This window comes from Panicum virgatum, chromosome 3K, assembly GCF_016808335.1.
Source record: "Panicum virgatum strain AP13 chromosome 3K, P.virgatum_v5, whole genome shotgun sequence".
NCBI classification, from domain to species: Eukaryota; Viridiplantae; Streptophyta; class Magnoliopsida; order Poales; family Poaceae; genus Panicum; species Panicum virgatum.
Genome location: NC_053138.1, coordinates 36469680 through 36491711, shown reverse-complemented (window position 1 = coordinate 36491711; position 22032 = coordinate 36469680). Strand labels below are relative to the sequence as shown.

At 45.4% G+C, this 22032-nt stretch overlaps 1 protein-coding gene across 2 annotated transcripts; it reads left to right on the top strand.

Moving 5' to 3' along the window:
- Window positions 1-9235: 9235 nt before the first annotated feature.
- Window positions 9236-19878, top strand: LOC120699126 (rhodanese-like domain-containing protein 7). Of its 2 annotated transcripts, XM_039982994.1 has the most exons (6): window positions 9236-9615; window positions 17176-17427; window positions 17523-17621; window positions 17733-18026; window positions 18798-18910; window positions 19163-19291. In XM_039982994.1, the coding sequence occupies exons 1-6, from the start codon at window positions 9277-9279 to the stop codon at window positions 19188-19190; spliced, it is 1125 nt and encodes a 374-aa protein (XP_039838928.1). In that variant the 5' UTR covers window positions 9236-9276; the 3' UTR covers window positions 19191-19291. The 2 variants fall into 2 exon arrangements, with proteins under 2 accessions (XP_039838928.1, XP_039838926.1); XM_039982992.1 differs by lacking the exon at window positions 18798-18910 and having other exon boundaries at window positions 9243-9615; window positions 19163-19878.
- Window positions 19879-22032: the final 2154 nt, after the last annotated feature.

Here is a 22032-nt window from a genome sequence, read left to right as displayed (position 1 = left end):
GTTCTCAGATTTATATCATTCTTATAATTAAACAAAAACTCATAGGCATTCAACCGCATCGTTTGGCATTCACATCTAGGACAGGTAAGAACACAGCAACAAATACAACTGAAAATCATTGGAACATGCAGAGGGGTTACAAGAAGGAGGCACTAATGGTTTTACCGTAGCAGCAGACAAAGTCCATATAGCAGAATGGAAGCAAGTGAGGACAAGCAGATCTACTCGATTCCTTCACAGATCAAAGGAGAAAATGACGAATCATCACGAGATTTACATTTAATCCTATAGAAGTAGATGCTGAAAAGTAAGAAATTGAGAGGGGGTACAGAAATTACTTGCCTTTGCACCGCGAGATCCGCGAAATTAATTTCCGAACTACACTTCATGAAAGTTGATTTCCCAACCACCCTGGCACGCCATGTCCGCACATCAACAAAAATAAGCACCCCAGCACATCAAATCGCTTCCAGGTTCTAATCAAATCAGCTAATTCGCACCCTTCTTCAAATGTTATCAATTTCACGGGGAAAGTAACGCACATAGGGGAGGGAAGGGGGTCTGAACCTTGCATCTCCTAGGCGACCTTGGCCTCCCCGTGCAATCGTGCAAACTTCTAATCTGGACAAGGGGATGTTGATCATCGTGACTTAATAGGTCAAAAAGACTACAAAATTTTTAATTTATTGATCATGCCGAATTTGCTAAAACGTCATTGTGTTGTGGGCCGAATCGTGATGAAATTGATAAAACGTCACTGATTTTTGGGCCTAGAACCCACTACTTCAAATCCATGACGGAAACAAGGGAATCGTCATAGATGGTGTGTCATTGTGACTTTTTTTTTTGAAACGTCACGAAAAATTCATCATAGATCAATAGATTTCTTGTAGTGTACTAACCGCATTTTGCTCAGCCCACCACTCATCTGAGACTAAAATACATCCAGTAACAGGATCTCTACCCAATCCTGTGGCTCTCATGTTCAAGGCCTTCCACTGAGTGTATCTCTTCTTTAGAACATTCCATTTGTTCTTCATTTTGTCTTGGGAGTATGGTCTCTTTGTTTGGTCAAAGAACTTCTTCACCAAATTAGCATAACCCACAAAATTCAAGCAATGTTGTGGCCTGTTATGAGCAAGGACTTCTTCTACACATATTTCGTTGAACACTTTGGTTGCAAATGCATCCCATCTAGCTGGAGCTTTTGTTGCTTTTTCCATCTATAAATCATTAAATTGCAAGATTGGTGGAATTTCTAGTACCATGAATATATATAGATTTGATTTCTACTGCATAAATTTCTACCAATTCCTAATTTTTCTAGAGCAGGAGAGACTGTTGTGCTCACCTTCCAAGTAGTGTTGAGGAGGGTGGCGCCTGGTGACTGCTGGTGAGGGATTCCCTGCTGCTGGTGAGGAGGGCGGCACCTGGTGCCTGCTGATGAGGGAGGAGGTGGAGGCCGGTGGCCTGGTGCCTGGCGCTTTCCGATGGGTGCAGCAGGAGGAGGTGGAGGCCGGTTGTAACATCCCAAAATTTACTAAACTAAATCGAACGCTAATCGTTGAGCTCAATTAATCCAAACCCTAACCCTCTCCCAGATTTCCGCGGTACTGTCATCCTATTTCAAAACACCGACCAAACCTTCCCTCTTTTTCCTCGCCGACGTCGCATCCCGCGCCGCTCGGCGGCCTGTCGCCACGCGCGACTGCTCGCCGCGATCGGCGCCGGCAACCTTCCTACTTTTTCCTCTCTCTCTCTCTTCTTTTTTTTCCTTTCCTTCTGTCCATTTCTTTTTCCTTTTTCCTCTCCCTTTTCTCATTTCTTTTCTCCCCTTTTCTTTTTCTTCTCCTCTTTTCTCTCCCCTCCTTTCCCCTTTCTTTTCCCAATTTCTTTTTTTTCTTTTCTCCCTTTCTTCTTCCCCGGCCGCGCAGCTCGGCCGCGCCACCCCTCCCAGTCCCGCCCCGCCTGCCCCATGCGCGCCTCACCTCCCTCCCGCACGCGCACCACCCGCTCCCGGCCGTGCACCGTGCCGCACCGAGCCGCCCTGAGCCACGCCCCGACCCGACCTCGCCTGCCCCGCTCACCGCGCGCACGCGCGAACGCGCCAAGCCACAGCGCCGCGCCGCGACGCACGCCGGCCACCCATGCGCACGCGCACGGCGCTCGGCGCGCTGAGCCGCTCGCCCACGCGCTTCACGCGTGCACGAACGCGCGCGCCACGCGACGCGCGCCACCCGCCGTGCCCCTCGCCGCTTGCGGGCTTGACGTCGGCTGCCCGACCCGCCCGCGCACTGCTCCCACGTGCGTTCGCGCGCCGCCCGCCGCTGCTGCCCTGTGCTCGCACCGCTGCCGCTCCCGTCGCATCGCCTCGGCCCGCCCTCGCCGGCCGCGCCGCCGCATCCCGACACGAGCAAGCGGTCGGAGCGCCATTAAAGGCACCCCGCACCGCTCGCCGGCCGCCACAGCCGCGTCTTACCTACCCGCGCCGCTCCACCGCCTTAGCTCGGCTATAAAAGGGCCCCCGAGCTCCACAACCATCCCCACGACCTCACCGCCGGCCCTAGCCTCCCCTCCTAACCCGCAGCGCCGCCGCCGTAGCCATTGCCGTCCGCCGCCGCAGGCTCGTATCGCCCCGCCTCTGCGCGCCACCCCAGCTCAAGGTGAGGCCGGGATCCCCACCAGAGCACCTCCCTTCCCCTTCCTCCTCGTTCCCGGCCGCCGCCTAGGCCCAGCACGCCCGAATCGGGCCGCCGCCGGAGAGCCGGCGCCCCTCCCCTGTTCTGCATCGAGGGGAGGAAGGGGAAAAGCAATTTTGCCTTGAGCCCCCTTCCCTTCCCTCTATTTTCAAAAAAAAAACCCACTCCTTATAAAAAGGACCTTCCTATTTTCCCTTTTTGTAAATAAGCCCTTCCACCAAACAAAATTAATCCCAATTAGGTCCCTGCTCTTTCCAAGAGTGACCCTAACATTATCAAATGTTACCACCAAGCCCTTGGCCCCTCAAAATAATTACAAATAAGCCCCTGGTTCCAGTTTAACCCCTAACTCTCCCTATCACCTATTATTTCATGCACCAAACGAACTCTGATCAGCCCGAAATTTTACCACGCCTCTCATAACCAAATCTTGGCCATGCCATTAGGAAACCACTCGAAAATATTACTCCGTACCCTATATCTTATGTGTTCCCGATTCGAGCTCAACGATAGATCCTTGTTTCCTGTGTATTGATTGGGTGCTTGTTTGTGTGCGCTGTAGACCACGGAGTGAACGAAGGAGAGCCCGTCAACGAGCAGTACTATGAGCAAGAGAACGAGGACCCGTTCCGCGACCCCGAGCTCGAAGGACAGGATATCCCAGAAGGCTTTGAAGACGGCAAGTTCAATCCCATCCTTTGATGCATGTTTCTGTCCTAGTTTTTATAAACTCAACCCAATGGCCTGCTTTATAAAATTGCATATGTTTTGCTTGCATGAAAACACGGTTGGATAGCCACCCCTTGATTTGTGATAACCATTCCTTGACCACCTAGATTAATGTCTATTTTTGCTTGGATGTTAATCGATATTAGAACGCTTAGGACTTTACTCATAATATGATTTATTTTTTATAAAGAAAATGTGTGCGTGTGGGATGGGATAAATGTGGTGTTTTTTGTAAAAGAAAGTTTAGACGGGATGGATGGCATTTCTACGGATTTGCCACTTGGTGTGCTCGTGCCAATGTGGCAGGGCAAAGAAGGGAGATATCCATCTTGTCGTGTCTAAGGACCGAGTTGGTGTGTCATCTCACCTAACTCCACTATCGTGCAAACCACTCGATCGTTGAATGGGCAACGGCGTAGCATAAATCCCACTAGTTAGTGTGATAGCCATTAGGAGGGCTGAGAGCAACGGGTGACCAAGGAGAAGGGATATGCTCAGTGTGACTTATATCCTGGTTATACCTCAGAGTTAGGTCGATGACCCCTTGGTGAATCCCGTGATGGCTAGTCAGGCTTAGCTAAGGTGGGTAATGGCTATGTTGGGATCTACACCGACACGACGGTGTTCGAGTTGTGGTATCCTACTTATGGGTAAAGTTGCACACCTCTGCAGAGTTAAAAGCTATTCGAATAGCCGTGCCCACGGTATTGGGCGAGTTACGGTGTGGTCACATAACTAGTGTTTCATTGGGATGGGCTGGTGTGAGTTGTTTTGGTTCAATGTCCGGCAGTTGTGCCGTGTGCTACGACGGACGGGGAGTCCGGTAGCAGTTTAAACCTTAAACTCCGCGTTACTCAAAACAAAAACTGGTTTCTGAAAAGTTGTCTGCTAAATAAACCACTGCATAAAATTTAGCTTTCTGCAAATTAAACCGTAACCTTATCCTTGATTTACCTGTGCATATTGTTCTGATATAACCCCCTCCGTGGGTGTGGTTGGACTTGCTGAGTACGTTTGTACTCACCCCATTCTACCTTTTTACAGAGGAAGACCCAGACTTCATACCTGACGACGCTGAGTAGGGTTATCGTTCTACACCCAACCTTGCCTGTGGAACCGGCCCTGTTCGAGATGTTTTCGCTGACGCAATACTCTGAGCCCGAGCTGGACCCCATGTGGGTTGCGGTCTGGTATTATGTCGTAGTGTGGTTACTTATCATTATTATCTGTATCGAGTGTCCTCCAAGGTTTGTACGATTATGAACCATCTGATGTAATAAATGTGGCATCAGCCTCCTGGGACTGGTGTTTTGTATCACATTTAAGTCTTCTCTTATGAGGGGACGCTTCACCGGTGGCCACCGCCAGTGGGCGCTGCAGGGAGGAGTCGAGGACGGGCGGGAGCAGGAGGAGGAGCCAGAGCGGGCGGCCGAGCGCAGCAGGGAACTGGTGTCCAGGGGCAGCAGGGAGCCACTGGACAAGCGAGCACAACGGGAGCCGGAGCACAGTTGGAGGCGGACAGGGCCGACGCAAGGGAGAGGGCTGGCGCCCAGCGGTAGGGAGGAAGGAGCCGGCCGGCGCCCCCAATCTAGATCTTGGGTGCGAGGTGGAGGAGGGACCGAGTGGGATAGACCTCGTGATTCCAGAAAAGCGAGGGGGCAGCCGCATTTCAAAATGCCGCCAATTTTTTTGCTTTAGCGTTCCAAATAAGCCAGATGATAATCAAGGCATTTGACGGGATTATTTTGCTTTTTTCTCTCATAATCTGAGTATAAGCGATTCCAAACAGGGCCTATGTACGTTAAACCATAACAAAAAGGAGAGCCGCATGCTAGACTGCATTGAAGGATGGGGAAAACACTGGTAGCCTAGTAGGTGGATCGTTCATGGCCTCAGGCCAGTCTTGGTGCACAGTCATGGCGGTTGAGTTTTATGGAGATGACATACTCCTCACTCTTCCTATAAAACTCCCTCCTCTTTTCTTGCCATGTCGGTAAAATTGATAATGTGGCATATAATTTAATGCTATAAAACTCTTCATGAACCATCTACTGAAACTGGTCTAATAAAAAGGAATTACAAGAGTCTTAATCATTCTAAATTTTAACAAAAGCGCTTGACTTTTCTTAGGATTTTGACTTGCAAGCTTCAGGCATTGGCACAATGTAAATTTTTGATAGAAAAGCCATTTGTTTCTCCACATCATCAAGATGATCACCTCCACGAAGAGGCTATCAAGAAAATGGGTAAATGCAGGGGCGACGTTGCGTTAAGCTTCCCTGGTGCCCATGCACTAGGATAATTAAAAAAAATTACAATTAGCTAAACTTCTTTTTTTTTCACCATATAATCGTGTGAAAGTAGCTGAATTCCTTAAGCCGCACACCACAGTCAAAGGTCAATTTGACCATGGCTTCACCTGAAAATAAATGGGGTGCACCCTGGGTGCACATAGGCTCGCGTGCGCCCCCGCCCCTCATGTGCGACACAAAAATTAGATAGTGATCTCCGCGCATGAAGAAGCCGAGTCGAAAGCCGAATCATACCTATCCGTTGGATTCTCGCTGGGTAGACAAGTGGTGGACATCACGAGTACGCACGCAAGTCTCTATGGGCCCGGGGCACACCCAATTTATTTCCTTCGCCCCTAGGTAAATGTGAGTTGCACCATGGTTAGGGCCTACTTCAATGTTTTCAAAAGTTCTGAAAAAGATCTCGATCGAGTTGATGCCTACAAATTCAGTTGTGTATATGATTCACACAATGTGTAGCATCTTACGGGGATACATGCTACAGTTGAGTACTTGACTAGTGTAAGCAAAATGTATTGTCACTGAAATACAATTGCAATTACATACCTACTACCCCGACACCTAGGGTTCATCTGAATCACTAAGTGGAACAGGGAGAAAAATAGCCTCCAAATCAAGATATTGACAAATTGTTAACAAGGCGGACTAACAAACTTTCTTCTTGAGGAGATATCCAATACTAATAGATGTACTCTACAAAACCGGCAAGCATAGCAAAAAAAGAACCAAATAACCAGTGAACTGATGACCTCATTGGTTTGGTTCAATTGAAAAGTGAAAAATGACCATACAGTAGGATTGGCACAAACCGGTCGAACTAGTTGATTTTTATGCCAAACCAGTGAATCTTTTTTTTTTCTAAATCAGCTAATAGTCAACGTTGGGATGCCACTTTGGAACTCCAAAATGTAAATTATTGCGGTATTGCATGTATATGTCATGTTATATGTGATATGTTTGGACATATTTCACTACATATATGCATGGCAGATAATAGCTTGCAGATTTGTATAAAATCACAAGAAATAAATATTATGTTGGTGAATAAAAACCATTGGCTCAGCAGCTGTGTGATCCACCAGATGAACCGATGAACTATTCAACCATAGCATGACCATTTTGATCTTGCCCTACTTTTGTTTTTATCTATATCTAAAAGTCTACACAATTATCCTTTATACTTGTATGATTCTAGTCTAGAACTTTGTGCAGAGTAACGGATGCTGGAGAGTGAACATTACAACATATTTAGTATTTCCCTAGTAGTGCTCTTTCCTTCAAACAGTCTAGGCTCTTCTTTAATTATTTTTTTCTAAAGTGGTCTGAGAATTTTGTATTGTAGTTTGCACTATCCCTAAGGATGAAAAACGTTGCAATGAAAAATCCCCAATCAACTATTCCCAATACAAAAGGAAAAAAATGGATATGTTTTGGAAAAGAGATGTTTGGATAACATTTGCACCTCTTAACTAACAATGCAGTCCAAATTACTGCCTCAATGTTGATGTAGTGCTGCGTCGGTATCATGTGGGCTAAGATTGCCATCCAAAGTCTTCTTAGACTACTCCTAATTGGCGGTTTCATATTGACATTTTCAAGATAGCCATATAAAGATCGGTTTGGATCCATCAGCTAATTGGTAGGTAGCTAATTTTCGTTAGAGTGGATCCAAACAGGGTAGCTAATGGGTAGCTAAATCTCTTCTAACAAGCTAAATACAACTATCCAATTGTTAGCTAGTTCTACCCAGCTAATTAGCTAATGAATTAGATGGCTGGATCCAAACAAGACCTAAGTAAAAAGATAAAATAGTGTTTGAAGCTACTCTAATGCATAAGTCTAAATGTGGATAACTGACAAATCTCATTCCATGACCCCCGGGTGTAATTGCGAGACAAATCTTTTAAGTCTAATTGGACTATGATTAGACAATGTCGTGCTACAGTAAACAACATCTAATAACAGATTAATTAGACTTAATAGATTCGTCTCATAATTTCCCGTCCATCTGTGTAATTAGTTTTATAATTAGATCATATTTAGTCCTACTAATCTTCGGTTGGAAATTGCTACAGTGAATTTTGTCCAAAATTTTACAGCATCTAAACACACCCTAATCCTCTCTCTTTTCTTAAATTTGATATCATGACATGAGAAAATCTATGTGATATGCTAATTAACAAGAATGAAATCCCTGAAACATCCCATTATGGTCTTATGAGTAGGGCGACTTCGTCGATTCGATAATTAACCGTGTGTTTGGTTGGAGGTGCGGAGCGAATCTTGTTGGAGCTGACCCACTTTTGATCTGTTTGGATGAGGGGCAAAGGAAGCGGAGCGGCTCCAGGAGAGCATATTCCCGCAAGATGCGGGTTCGCTTCGCCCGTCGAATTTCGAGGAACGGAGCGAACCCGGACGGGTTCCGTCGGCGTCCGTCTCGTCGGCGAATGTCCACGACAGCCGTCTTTCCCACGCCGGCCTCGCCGATGAGGACCGGGTTGTTCTTGGTGCGGCGCGAGAGGATGCGCACCACGCGGCGGATCTCCTCGTCGCGGCCGATGACGGGGTCTAGCTTCCCGGCCTGCTCGCGGCCGATGACGGGGTCTAGCTTCCCGGCCTGCTCGACGAGGTCGCGGCCGTAGGTCTTGAGCGCCTGGAAGTTGGTGTCGCCGAACGCGGACTCGACGGCAGCTTCTTGAGCGCGTTGGCCAGCACGCGCTCGAACGAGTCCCCGGCGGCCCCATCGCCGCCCGACACCCCCGTGATGGCCTGGCGCAGGATGCCGCCCTTGTCCGCCGCCAGCGCCGCCGCCAGGTGCAGCGGCGTGAGCTGAGCATGGCCGGCCTCCGACGCTGTCTCGTGCGCCGCCACCAGCGCCTCGTTGGTCTTGTGCGTGAAGTTGTCGGGATTCATGGTTGCTGCTCTCTGCTACTCCTCACACTCTGCTACAACAAGCGGCAATGAAATCTCTCTACCTCTACTGGTTTCCAAGCGAGATAACGATCACCAGGTGCTTGCGGAAATTGCTTTGCTTCAGCTAGCTTGTCTGCTTGGACGGTGCCTCGGCGGCGGAGGGCGGGGCAGAGACAGCGAACGAACCGAGGAAGAAGAAGAGTCCAGAGAATGACCGGTGGGACCCACCAAGCAGTAGCTCACGGTGTTAAATGAACCATCCATCCTCTCTTTTTCATCCCTCCAACCAAACAAAAATGGGATCAATCCAACCCCGACCCCAAATACAAACCAAACATGATATAGATTGGAGCCAACCCAAAACGAGGGTTGGAGCCAACTCATCCCACCTAGTCTCACAACCAAACACACGGTAAGAGATCAAACGGAATTTTTGGTTTTTTTTTTGAGATTAGGAATTTTTGTATCTGCTCCAATTGGCACGGCTAACAGCGAGCCCAGCATCGAACTGTATATGGGCCCAACCTAGAGTCTCAGGCCCAACAGGGCAGATAAACGACGCCAGTACACCACTGCATTAGGTTAATCCATCTACTTATGTTCGTCCCCTCCGCGAAGAGCAGATGCTGCCATCTCCACCGCTCGCCGCCGCCGCCACCCGCCGCGCCGCCACGGCCGTGGCTAGTGTCGCCGCCCACCGGCTCCTCCTCCCGGTCCGCTCCCTGACGCACAACCCCTCCGCCCCAGGCTCCCTCATCCCGCGCCGCCGCTTCGCCCACATGCAGCGGGAGGAGCGCACGGCCTCGCTCGCCCCGCTGGGCAGGCACTTCGCGGTGGCCGTGGCGGACGGGGGCGTGGATGGCGAGGCCCCCGCGCTGGTGGTCGTCTCGTTCTACCGGTTCGCCGATTTCCCCGACCATGCTACATTCCGGCGGCCCCTCAAGGAGCTCTGCGAGGAGCTGGTGAGTGAATAGCTCGTTCGCGTCTGGATATTGTTGCCTGTGATAAGGATGCTTGTGAAGTATTCCGGTAATGTTGAAATTTTTGAAACTTTAGGCAGACGTGAGTAAGAGTAACACTGATAAGTAATAGGGCCAGCCAAGCAGCATTCAAACAGTACCACAGTAGCGAATTCTGCAATAACTTTATAAAGATTTTGTTTGTATGGAGCTGTGAGAAATTGACTGCTATCTGCTGGTACCGTGTTCTTTTTAAGGAATGTGATGGTGATGATCCACTCAGTGCAGTGCAAACTGTGAGCACTGCCCATTTGTTGCTTTTAGGTATACAACTTGTTGGACCACACACCACATCGGACGAGCTCACACTTATTTAACCAACTAAAATACAATGTTTCAAAATTCAAAAGGAGCTAGACCAACATGACTGGGAGGGGAATGAGAGGGAGGATAGGACTGGGGAAAGGGGTGTTTTAAACTCTAAAGAGACATGGCTTTTGTAGGTCCAGAACTGAGCCTGACCAACATGAACCTTTATTTGACCAAGTTGGTCCAACAAATAGCTGTGACTTCAGCATTGTTAAAAATAAGTTCAACTCTTTCTTTACTAGAAAAATCTGCAGGATAGAATGTTTCCAGTTTAGTGCAAATATTTGACATTTTGAAGAAGTCAAGTCATGGTAGGAAGTTATCTTGTTTTAGCACTGAATTGATGATTTGACTCAATGAATTGCATCAATATTGGAATCTTAATACATGAACATTGTCATGGCGAAGTGTGGTGGTATCATGCTTGTTTGCAGATTTGGGTCAAATCAATATGCTTGTGAATTGCAATATATGTATAAGATAAACAGGTTTCATTATTTAGACAATAAGTAAGTATGATGAAATATCATTCCAGTTGGATGTTTAGAAAAATGTTGTATGCACAAATCCAATATCTTAGTTTCATGCTTCACACAAAGATTTGACATGTCTAGAAGAGTATTTGTCCACTTTTCTCTTAAGTCATTGACTTCACTGGGTTACAAAGAATACAATTTGTTTAGAACTACACAAATATTTCTCTTGGAGTGTTTGAGAGTACACAACGAGGTTCTCCATATTTTTGTCTATAAGTGTACAATGAACTCAAAATCAAATGAGATAAGAGTTTAATTTAGTCTTGTGAACTACAGCTAAAGATAGCTTTGCCTCAAAGGATATGATGAAGGTCACGCTAATAGTCTTATCTCAATTGATTTTCTGTCCATGCTACATTTGGTGCAAATTCTTATGAAGATCAATGTTGTGTAATCTCAAATACACCAACATGAATTTTGTAGTTACTTTAAATGTATTAGATTCTATGTCTTCCTCATGATTTAAGAAAAAAAAAGTTGGGACCCTCTATGGTCCAGTCTATTCTTATTGTTTGAAGCATGAGATGGAGATCTTGCCTGTGAATAGAAAGTGTGTTACTTTCTCTTAAACTTGAAATTGGATTGATAATACTAGTTTACGGCAGCCTCTCTCTATCTTCGAAATGGAAACCATTTTCTTGCCCCTCAAAAAAAAATGGAAACCATTTTCTTTGACTACACATATTGCAACTTAAGGTATATGCTGTTGTGATGAAGTCTCTAAACCAGCATAGTAGATCTTTTCAAAATTGCTATAGATCAACAATAAGTTAAGTTAGATTCTACCAACTTGGCCCAACTAGGTCAATTCAGTTTAATGTATCTTGGCTGGAAAAATCTGTGGCATGGATTTTTTCTAGTTTAGTTCAAATCAACATTTGATGTAGTGACTTCATGGATCCAAGGATGCACACAGGGTAAGAACTTAGTTTGTTTTAGTAATGAATTGGTCAATTCTGATATCCATTGACATTCATCAACATAATTATGGTGACGATTGGTGGTATTATCATGCATGTATGCAGATTTGGATAAATCAATATGCTTGTGAATTGCAGTATAATGTATAAGATAAACTTGTTTCATTATTTAGTATATGGTGTTGTGTTCCAGTTGAGTGAGGAAAATGTGAATGCTAATCAAAGATTTGAAATTCATGTTTCACACAAAGATTTGGGTTTGTCTTGAAGTGATTCACCCATTTTTCTCTTAAGCCGTGAATTTCATTGTTTTACATAGACTCCAATGCATTTACAACTATTCAGATATATCTCTTGGGAGTGCTTGAGAGTACACAACGAGAATCTCCATAATGTTGTCCATCAAGTGCAGAATGGGCATAAAATCAAATACAACAACAACAACAACAACAACATAGCCTTTTTTCCCAAGCAAGTTGGGGTAGGCTAGAGATGAAATCCGAAAGAAATAAGTTCAAGGTTCAGGCACATTGATAGCTAGTCTCCAAGCGCTCCTATCCAAAGCTATCTCTTTAGAGATATTCCAATCCTTAAGGTCTCTCTTAACCGACTCATCCCACATCAGTTTAGGTCTACCTCTACCCCTCTTTACATTATTGACCCGCTCAAGAACCCCATTACGCACCAGCGCCTCAGGAGGCCTTCGTTGGACATGTCCAAACCATCTCAGCCGATGCTGGGTAAGTTTCTCCTCAATTGGTGCCACTCCGACCCTATCCCGAATAACTTCGTTCCGGACTCTATCCCTCCTTGTGTGCCCGCAAAACCACCGCAACATCCGCATATCTGCTACACTCAGTTGCTGGACATGTCGCCTTTTTGTAGGCCAATATTCAGCACCGTATAGCATCGCCGGACGAATTGCTGTCTTATAGAATTTGTCTTTTAGCTTTTGTGGCACCCTCTTGTCACAAAGGATGCCAGAACCTTGCCGCCATTTCAACCAGCCAGCTGAAATTCTATGCCTAACATCTTCATCAATGTCGCCATCCTTTTGTAGCACCGATCCTAAATACCGAAAAATATCCTTCTGAACCACCACTTGTCCATCTAGACTAATGTCTCCCCCCTCATGCCTAGTCGCGCTGAAATCGCACATCATGTACTCGGTCTTGGTCCTACTAAGTCTGAACCCTTTCGACTCTAACGTGCGTCTCCACAGCTCTAACTTCCTATTAACCCCTACCCTACTCTCGTCAACTAGCACCACATCATCAGCAAAGAGCATACACCAAGTGATCTCACCTTGTATATCCCTTGTGACCTCATCCATCACTAAAGCAAATAAATAAGGGCTCAATGCTGACCCCTGGTGTAGGCCTATGTTAATAGGAAAGTCAGTGGTGTTGTCATCACATGTCCGGACAAACGTCGTCGCATCCTTGTACATATCCTTAATGAGGGTAATGTACTTAGTTGGGACTTTGTGCTTCTCCAAGGCCCACCACATGACATTTCTCGGTACTTTGTCATATGCCTTCTCAAGGTCAATGAAGACCATGTGCAAGTCCTTCTTCTGTTCTCTATATCTCTCCATCAATTGTCGTATTAAGAAAATCGCCTCCATGGTTGACCTTCCAGGCATGAACCCAAATTGGTTTTGGGTCACACTTGTCACTCTTCTTAGGCGATGCTCGATAAACCTCTCCCAAAGCTTCATCGTATGGCTCATCAGCTTAATCCCACGGTAGTTAGTACAACTTTGAACATCACCCTTGTTTTTGAAGATAGGTACTAATATACTTCTCCTCCATTCTTCCGACATCTTGTTTGACCGAAAAATGAGATTAAAAAGTTTAGTTAACCATACTATTGCTCTATCTCCTAGGCATCTCCACACCTCAATGGGGATACCATCAGGGCCCATCGATTTACCTCCCTTCATCCTCTTCGAAGCCTCCCCGATCTCTACCTCTTGAATTCTCCTCACAAAACGTCTGTTGGTATCGTCAAAAGAGTCATCTAACTCAAGGGTAGGGCCCTCACTCTCCCTGTTAAACAACTTGTCGAAGTACTCTCTCCATCTATCCATGATCTCCTTATCCTTCACTAGCAGTCGATCTGTCCCATCCTTAATGCATTTGATTTGGTTGATGTCCCTTGTCTTTCGCTCGCGGATCCTAGCCATCCTATAAATGTCCTTCTCCCCTTCTTTCGTGCCTAGCCGCTGATACAGGTCATCATACGCCTTACCCTTTGCTACATTCACAGCTCGCTTTGCAACCCTTTTCGCTAATTTATAGCCCTCGATATTGGCTGCACTCTTGTCAAGGTGGAGGCGCTTGAAACACTCCTTCTCCTTAATAGCGCTTTGCACCTCGTCATTCCACCACCAGGTGTTTTTTCCCTCCTGTTTGGCTCCCCTACTTACGCCAAACACCTCTGAGGCCACCTTCCGAACACATGTTGCCATCTTTAGCCACATGTCATCTGCGTCTTCTCCTTCTTCCCAAGGCCCCTCACCTAGCATTTTTTCCTTAAACGCTTGTGCCGCTTCTCCTCTAAGCTTCCACCATTTTTTTCTCGTAATCTTGGCACGTTTGTCCTGGTGGACACGTACCCGAAGACAAAAGTCCGCCACCACAAGCTTGTGTTGAGGGACAACACACTCCCCAGGTATCACCTTACAATCTAAGCAATCACGTCTATCCTCCCTCCTAGCAAGAATAAAGTCGATCTGGCTCGAGTGTTGTCCACTACGAAACGTCACAAGATGGGATTCCCTCTTCTTAAACACGGTATTCGCTATCAACAAGTCGTAGGCTAACGCGAAGTTCAACACATCCTCCCCCTCTTGACTCCTGCTACCATACCCAAAACCCCCGTGCACTCGCTCGAACCCTACATTAGTCGCACCCACATGGCCGTTGAGATCTCCTCCTATGAAGAGTTTCTTGCTGGTAGGCACGGTACTAACCATGCTATCTAGATCTTCCCAGAACTGCATCTTGGTGCTCTCACTAAGGCCTACCTGAGGGGCATAGGCACTGATCACATTCAAAACCGAATCTCCAACTACCAACCGGATTAGGATAACCCGATCGCCTTGCCTTCTAACCTCTACGACTCCATCCTTAAGGCTCCTATCAATCAAGATGCCTACACCATTCCTACCCGGAATTGCTCCCGTGTACCAAAGCTTGAAGCCAGTATCCTCAACCTCCTTCGCCTTTTGGCCCTTCCATTTAGTCTCCTGAACGCATAGAATATTTACACGCCTCCTAATTGCTACATCAACTAGCTCTCGCAACTTACCCGTTAGGGACCCTACGTTCCAGCTACCTATACGAATCCTAATTGGTGACGACCCGACCCTTGCTCACTTATCATCGTACCCAGGTCATGATACGACGCGCCCTTGGGGGGATGGCGACCCGGCCCTTGCCCATTTATCACCACACCCGGGTTCCGATGTAGCGCGTCGCTAAGAAGGTTACGCCCCAACGAGTTTCTTGTGGGTTTCAAATCCATTAGAGTGGCTATTTTTATGCTGATTTGCCAAAACCTAACGCAACCCTCCTCCTTTATCCGGGCTTGGGACCGGCTATGCTGAGACGACTCAGGAGAGAGAGAGTCTTCCAGTCAGCATAGGCGGAGTTGGGGCATAAAATCAAATGAGATAAGATTTTATTTTGGTCATATAAATTGAAGCTAACAATAACTTTGTCTCAAAATTCTTGAGATGGTGCTGGAGCCCCCTTAAGATTCTTATCTCATGGTTTTGTGTGCGTGCACACTTGGTGGAAATTCTTATGGAGATCAACGTTGTGTCGTCTCAAATACTTCAACAGAAATTTTATGGTTAGTTGGTTACTTTAAATGCATTCGATTTTATGTCTAACTCCTAGTTTCTTAAGAAAAAAGATAGTTGAATCCTCTTCTAGATCAGGTCTAATCTTATTGTTTGAAGTATGGATGGTGAGCTTTTATGTGAATGCCATGTGTGTCACTTTCCCTACAGGTCTGTTTGTTTAAGCTTGCACATTGTGGATTGCTGCTTGTAGGTTGTTATAATCTGCATGCAAGGTGAAACAAAAAAAAAGTCATACTGTAACAAACCCCATCCCCAATGTAAAAGAAGGGCTATCATGAAATTGGAACGATTTTATAGCTTCCTTTTTGTTATCTTAGATTGAAATTTGTTTCTTTGAATACATGTATATTGTATTGCAAATTTGCAATTCACAGGAATTCACAGGCTTGTTGCTGTGACTGAATAAATTAGCATGGTAAGTTGTCTTCACACTAGATCGACAATCTGTTAAGTGAAATGATCGATTCAGTTGTTAAAAAAAACTGAGGTTGTGCGCCCTTGGTTACTCCTGTCTTTTTACTTGCCAATTGCCAATGGTATGAGCTCTGGTTGAATTCTATCCTGCATATTTTCCTAGTTAAGAAAGCTCAATTGAAGCATGAGCGTCAGCCTAACATTACTAACTTTTGATGACATGCACAACCGTGCAGAGCTAGGTCTGTCCTCACTTGCTGTTGCTGCTTTGGTCAATGGAGTATAGTTAAAGGAATGTTAAGCTTTTTGCAACCATTAGGCGATAGGTTGTTTGATTATTCTTAGCTCTTCCTGGGTCTGCAACCATTTAGCAGGTACAAATTTCTTTGGAATTACATGAAAATATTAGTATAGGAATGAGCAACCGAGTTCAGTTCTGAATGAGATTATGTTCTTCAATGATGTTCTATCATCCATATTGTCATGCTGCAGCAAATTAACTGGACTTAGTTTCTTTTGTAAGCACATATTGCTGAACTGTACCCATGCTATATTTCATCTTATGTATAGTGATACGTATGGTTTTCCTCTTACTGTCTACTGACATCCCACTACATCCACAATATTTTGCAATGTTGTTGGTTTTAGTTCGAAATTTGCAATCAGCCTAAGGCAATGTTTGGGGTGTATGATTGGTGTGTTTTTATGGTGTCTTGCTGTCTCCATTCTGAAGGTGGTCAAAGGCAAGCTCACGCCCAGTTTCTGCAGGGCTCGTGTCTTACTCATTTTCATGTACTGTCTTGAGCTTGCTCCAGCAGGTTCACAAATCCAAATGTTTGGGTGTGACTAAGCAGGACTATTTGGCAAATTTTAATTCGTTGACATGGTCAGTGTCATGAGCTCTTCAGTATCTCTGAATCGAGCTCGACAGTCAGCCCGCTTTTGATGCCACATGGGAGCTTGTTATGTATAGGGTTGAGGCATTTCTATGATTGTGGGGCTATGTGCCCACACTAGGGCTGGCACACGGGTAGGTTGGTGTGTGGTTAGAGCCGGCTGGTAGCAAGTTTGTTGAGATTAGGAAGGTTTAATTTGGGTACTTCCTGTCCTTTCAGGAATTCTTGTTAATCTCCCTCCCTCCCTCCTCTCGCACACACGCACTCTCACCCATCCTCATCCATTCTTTGCTACGGAAAGCCTCAACCATTAGTATATTATTATTATGTGGTTGCTCAATGTGAGCAATGATGCTCATATATACATCATATCTCACCCATCCTTTCACCATCCCCCCCCCCCTCCCATTCTCTGCTCTGGAAAGCCTCAACCATTAGTAGCTTTGTAGTATTATTATGTGGTTGCTCAATGTGAACAATGATGCTCATACAAACATCATATTTTGTTTCTACAAATTGGGCTCTCACATGGTTTGCTGGCTGATTCTGCTCAGCGTGTATCAGGTGGCATTATCCTTGCACCAGAGGGAATAAATGGTAGCATCTGTGGGACCCCGTCTGCAGTGGATAAAGTCTTAAACTTTATTCAAGAAGACAACCGCTTAAAAGGATTGAGAATGATCCAGTCACCTGTTACTCCAGAGGATGAGGCCATACATCATGGACATACCAGTCAGTCTCCTCTTGGTGCTGGGGATGATGCGCCATTCCGATGGGACCATGTCCGTGTGAAATTAAAAAAGGAGGTTAGTTTCGCCTACACAGTTTGATTGGCTAGTAGAGTAACCGGAAATAGGAGAGCAACACTACAGCTTAGTCTACTTTCTTGACCATTTTGCAGATAGTGACATTTGGAGACCCAGGTGTGATGCCAACTAAAATGGTTGGAAAATATGTTAAGCCAAAAGACTGGAATGCATTGATAAGTGATCCAGACACCGTAAGTGTTTCATCTATCCCTCGGATACTCCATTGTCCCATCTCCTATGTTTGCATTGTGAAACTTCAGTTTTGCTGTGTATGAATTGTTTATACTATTTGTGGGGGGCAGGTTGTCATTGATGTGCGTAACATGTATGAGATACGCATTGGAAAGTTTAAGAGAGCCGTTGATCCATGTACAAACTCATTCAGAGAATTTCCTACTTGGGTTGACGATCAATTCAAATTGGTTGAATCGGACACCCGGGAGTCAGGGGTAAATAATGGTAATGGAATTGGTCAACCAGCAGAAGACCTCAATGCCAGCAAATCTAAACAGCTACCACGAGTTGCTATGTACTGCACTGGTGGTATCAGATGTGAGAAGGCATCTAGCTTTCTTCTCAGCAAGGGCTTTAAAGAGGTAAAGCAAAAGGCTACCCTCTGTTTTGTGCTGCTGTGCTTTTCATTGTCATGATGCTACTGTCCAATCTTCTCGTCACACAAACATTTACTAATGTAGAGTGAATTATGTATCGCTATGCTACAGATTAATGAGAGCATCCTTAGTGTTGATTTTGCAGCTTGTGTGCAATTTACTATTATCTACGCTGTATTCTTACTTAGATACTTACATTCGAACAGTTTTTGAATCTTACATTTAGAATGATCCAATCGTTCACATTTCTACTATCATGCAAGAGGTAAATCAACCTATTCAGGGTAACAATTTCTTCTGAATACATGATGAGAGTAAAAATGTTGAATTAGGATGACCAGTTCATTGAATCTTGTCATGAAATACTAAGACCTTTTCTCGAGGTGAGATCCTGAATATTTCTGTTTTTGCCATAGTTATTACGACCGGACTGGAGATTGATCTGTTGGAGTCCTCGGTTCAAAGTTTGACTAGTCTGAACCGTTGGACCGAGCAGTTTATAATTATATAAGTAGCATTAATATTTTTGTTACATCACAAGCAATAGTCTGGCGGTAAGGAATCAACCGTCGAGTGCTTGGTCCTGAGTTCGAATCCCCTCCTTTGCGTTTTTACGCATTTTAGCGCCTTCCCACCTGTTTTTCGCCCATGATATCCATGTCCGCCGGTCCAACTATGGCTCAGAAGTCCGGATTTATCCTGGTTTTTCCTCAAAACTGGACGGTCTGACCAGTTTTCACCGGTTTGATTACACAGGTGGTCTTTTACGTGGACCGAACCGGCGGAGGCTCGGTTCCCGGTTCAGCCGGTCGGACTGGCTGGCCCGCTCCGGTCGTAATAACTGTGGTTTTTGCATGCCACTCTCAAGGGTGAGATCTTTGTGGCGACCTAGATAGGCGACAACTATTTTACTTGTAGTTTAATTATTCTCTAAGCTATCCTCTGGCTGCAGGCCAGGATTCAGTGAAACTCATACCCCTTGAGGGGTAATGGTGTACCTTAACCTTTACTGAGACATATTTTTTGATTTGTGAAGTTCTCCTTGATATGTCAGAATGCCTGTTTGCTGTTAATTTGTCATTCTACTTGTAGATTTTGTAATGTTAATTGTTGCATGTCAGGTTTATCATTTGGAAGGTGGGATATTGAAGTATCTGGAGGAAGTACCAAAGGCTGAAAGCTTGTGGGAGGGTGAATGCTTTGTGTTTGACAAGCGTGTCTCGGTGGAGCATGGATTGGCCCAAGGCACCCACAAACTCTGTTATGGATGTAAGCAGCCAGTTAGCGATGAAGACATGGAATCTCCTGAATGGGAGTATGGTGTCTCTTGCCCATACTGCTTCGCGACGAAGTCTGAGGAGGAGAAGGAAAGGGCAAGGGCTCGGCAACGGCAGTTTGAGACCTGGGGAGTCATCGGAGGGCCTGATAAGGGCAGGAGCCCCAAAGGGCATGATGCTAAAGATGCAGCAGAGGACAAGCAGTTGCCCAACTCAATCTAGCATAGAATTATGCAGCTGAGGTTTTCATATGACGTAATTATGCAGCTGAGGTTTTCGTATGACTTGCTGATGATTGAAGAGTTGTCGACAAAATGAGGAAATCCTGTAGATTAGCAGTGGTACTTTTAGGCATTTCTTGGTTTCCTACCCAGACACAAGTTGCACCACCGTTTATGATCCATTCCGGTCCAAAATTTTATTTGGAAGCCGTGGTCCCTGTCTGTACAATCTTGTTGCAAATTGTAACTAATACTGCATGCTCTTCAAAAGTATTCAGTCTTGCAGTAACTTTTGCGGAGCCAAATGGAGGTTCACTAAAGTCTAAAATTATGTTTTGCATTTTAGTGGTGAAACTGTGGACGAGCTGTATTAGCTGTGCCCAACTCAGGTCTGTTCATTTGAAGTTGGCACCTTGGTCCTTTGTTTACTTCCAGCTCAGTCTTCACTTTCATGCTTGAAAATGGACGGACAAAAGATCGCGTTCTCTAAAGGCTATGTCCGGTGGTTTGGTGACATTGTTTCATGCCACGCAGAGACGCCTAGCGTATTCTAGCTTTTCTAGAGAGTTCATCTTCGATCTTGTTGAGACGAGTCTGGAAGCGATCAGATTTGACTACTCCCATGTCCCACTCGAAAAAGCTTATAAACTCTGAACTGAGCTCCAAGTGTTGCCGCCATCGTTGTGCGCAAGTTCTGTTGCGCCACTGCGACCGTGAACTCAGCATCGCTTCCGCTACAGAGATGCCGGCCGTTCCGTCCGCTGCCCGCCTGTTCAAGTCCCTGCCGCCGCACCGCCGGCCGCATGGAACCGACATCGCCGCCGTCGCCGGCTGGACCGTGGCTGGCCTCGCCACTGCCATTTGGCTCGTTCAGGTGAGCCCTGCTGTCATGTCCTGTTTACCGGTGGCAGTGTTCTTTTTTTTCCTGTTTCCTACTCCGTATTGTTTTCTTCGTCATCGTGTCGTCTTTTTGCTCATCTTTTGTTGGGCGCAGCCCTTCGACTGGATCAAGAAGACGTTCTTTGAGAAGCAACAACCTGAGGAATCAAATAACTAGAACTAGAATCCTGCTGACAAGATCAACTGCTGCTACCTGCAACCTGCTGCACATACACGGCCTTCAGTTACTTGGTGTGATGTATATATCCATGCAGAGGATGCGCAGCTCGAGTAGCTAATAAGGTGTGTGTGTGTGTGTGTGTGTGTGTGTGTGTGTGTGTGTGTGTGTGTGTGTGTGTGTGTGTGTGTGTGTGTGTGTGTGTGTGTGTGTGTTTGTTCTAGCTGTCTCCGTGTTTGTTGTTCTTCTCGTCTCGATCACCTTGTAAAGTTGTGAGCATAACAAATAAATGGAACCTGCAAAACTCATCGATATTGCTCTTCTTTTTGTGCTCTGGCTGGCCCTCTCTTCTACACTCCTGGCGAGGTTTAGGTTGAGTTCAGGCTGGTTTACTAGTGCTGAGATTATTTGGTTCCAGGTTCTGAGAGTTTACTCTGTTCTCGAGTTGTGTGCCTTGGCCCCTCGCTCTTGTACGGAACTTAATTGCTTCGACCGTTGCACGTACAAACCGCCGTGTTTCTCGGATCCAAAAGTTTTTTTGAAAAAAACATCACATCACAGACATATATATCAAGTACTAAATAAAATCTATTTACAAAACTTTTTACATAGATGGTTGTAAATCACGAGACGAATCTAATGAGCCTACTTAATTCATGATTTGCAACAGTGATACTACAATAATTATCTGCTAATCATGGATTAATTATGGATTAATTAGGCTCGTTAGATTCGTGTCGCGATTTACAACCCGTTCATGCAAAAAATATTATAAATAGACTTCATTTAGTACTCCGAAATAATAAGATTCTATTTCAAAAATTTTAACCCTAAACATCTAAACACACCCTAATTCCATGTAAAATTATTGGAAGATGGTACCTCTGGATCATAATTATGATTGCCATATAGGAAGGTGACACCATGAGCACATTGCTACTATTGCATTGGAAATCCTGGACCCATCCTTGCACTTTTGTTGTTGCTGGGAGCGAGGCTCCCATGTCCGTTGATCTACCGGCTACCAGCATCACTCTGTTCTGTTGGCTGTGGCCGGTGGCCGACGGCTGATTTGCTGTGAAAGAAAAATACTTTTGGTGGCTGATGCTGATTTGGTGTGAGAGAAAAGCACTGCTGATGGTTGCTAGCAGAATAGGGCGATTTTTCAAAACAATATACATACGCCCGCAAATAATCATATACACAGACATATACTTATTACCCATATGAATACACTCAAGTAATAACTGTAGTCCTATGAGCACATACACCTCAATGAATACACACATTCAACCTTACCTCTATAAGCATATAGAGACTGAGCCAGCAGATCTCAAAGTTATATTGATTAAGTTACCACAGGCGTGTCGTTGTTGATGGAAACATGATATTAAACATAGGCCCTGTTTGGATACTAGGGTTAGAGTTAGAGTTAG

Excerpts from the sequence above, each read along its gene's own strand:
- LOC120699126 (XM_039982992.1), top strand. The coding sequence starts at position 9,277 with ATGCTGCCATCTCCACCGCTCGCCGCCGCCGCCACCCGCCGCGCCGCC. Across the intron at positions 9,616-17,175 it reads AGGAGCTCTGCGAGGAGCTG|CGTGTATCAGGTGGCATTAT; the intron begins GTGAGTGAATAG and ends GATTCTGCTCAG. Across the intron at positions 17,428-17,522 it reads GTGTGAAATTAAAAAAGGAG|ATAGTGACATTTGGAGACCC; the intron begins GTTAGTTTCGCC and ends ACCATTTTGCAG.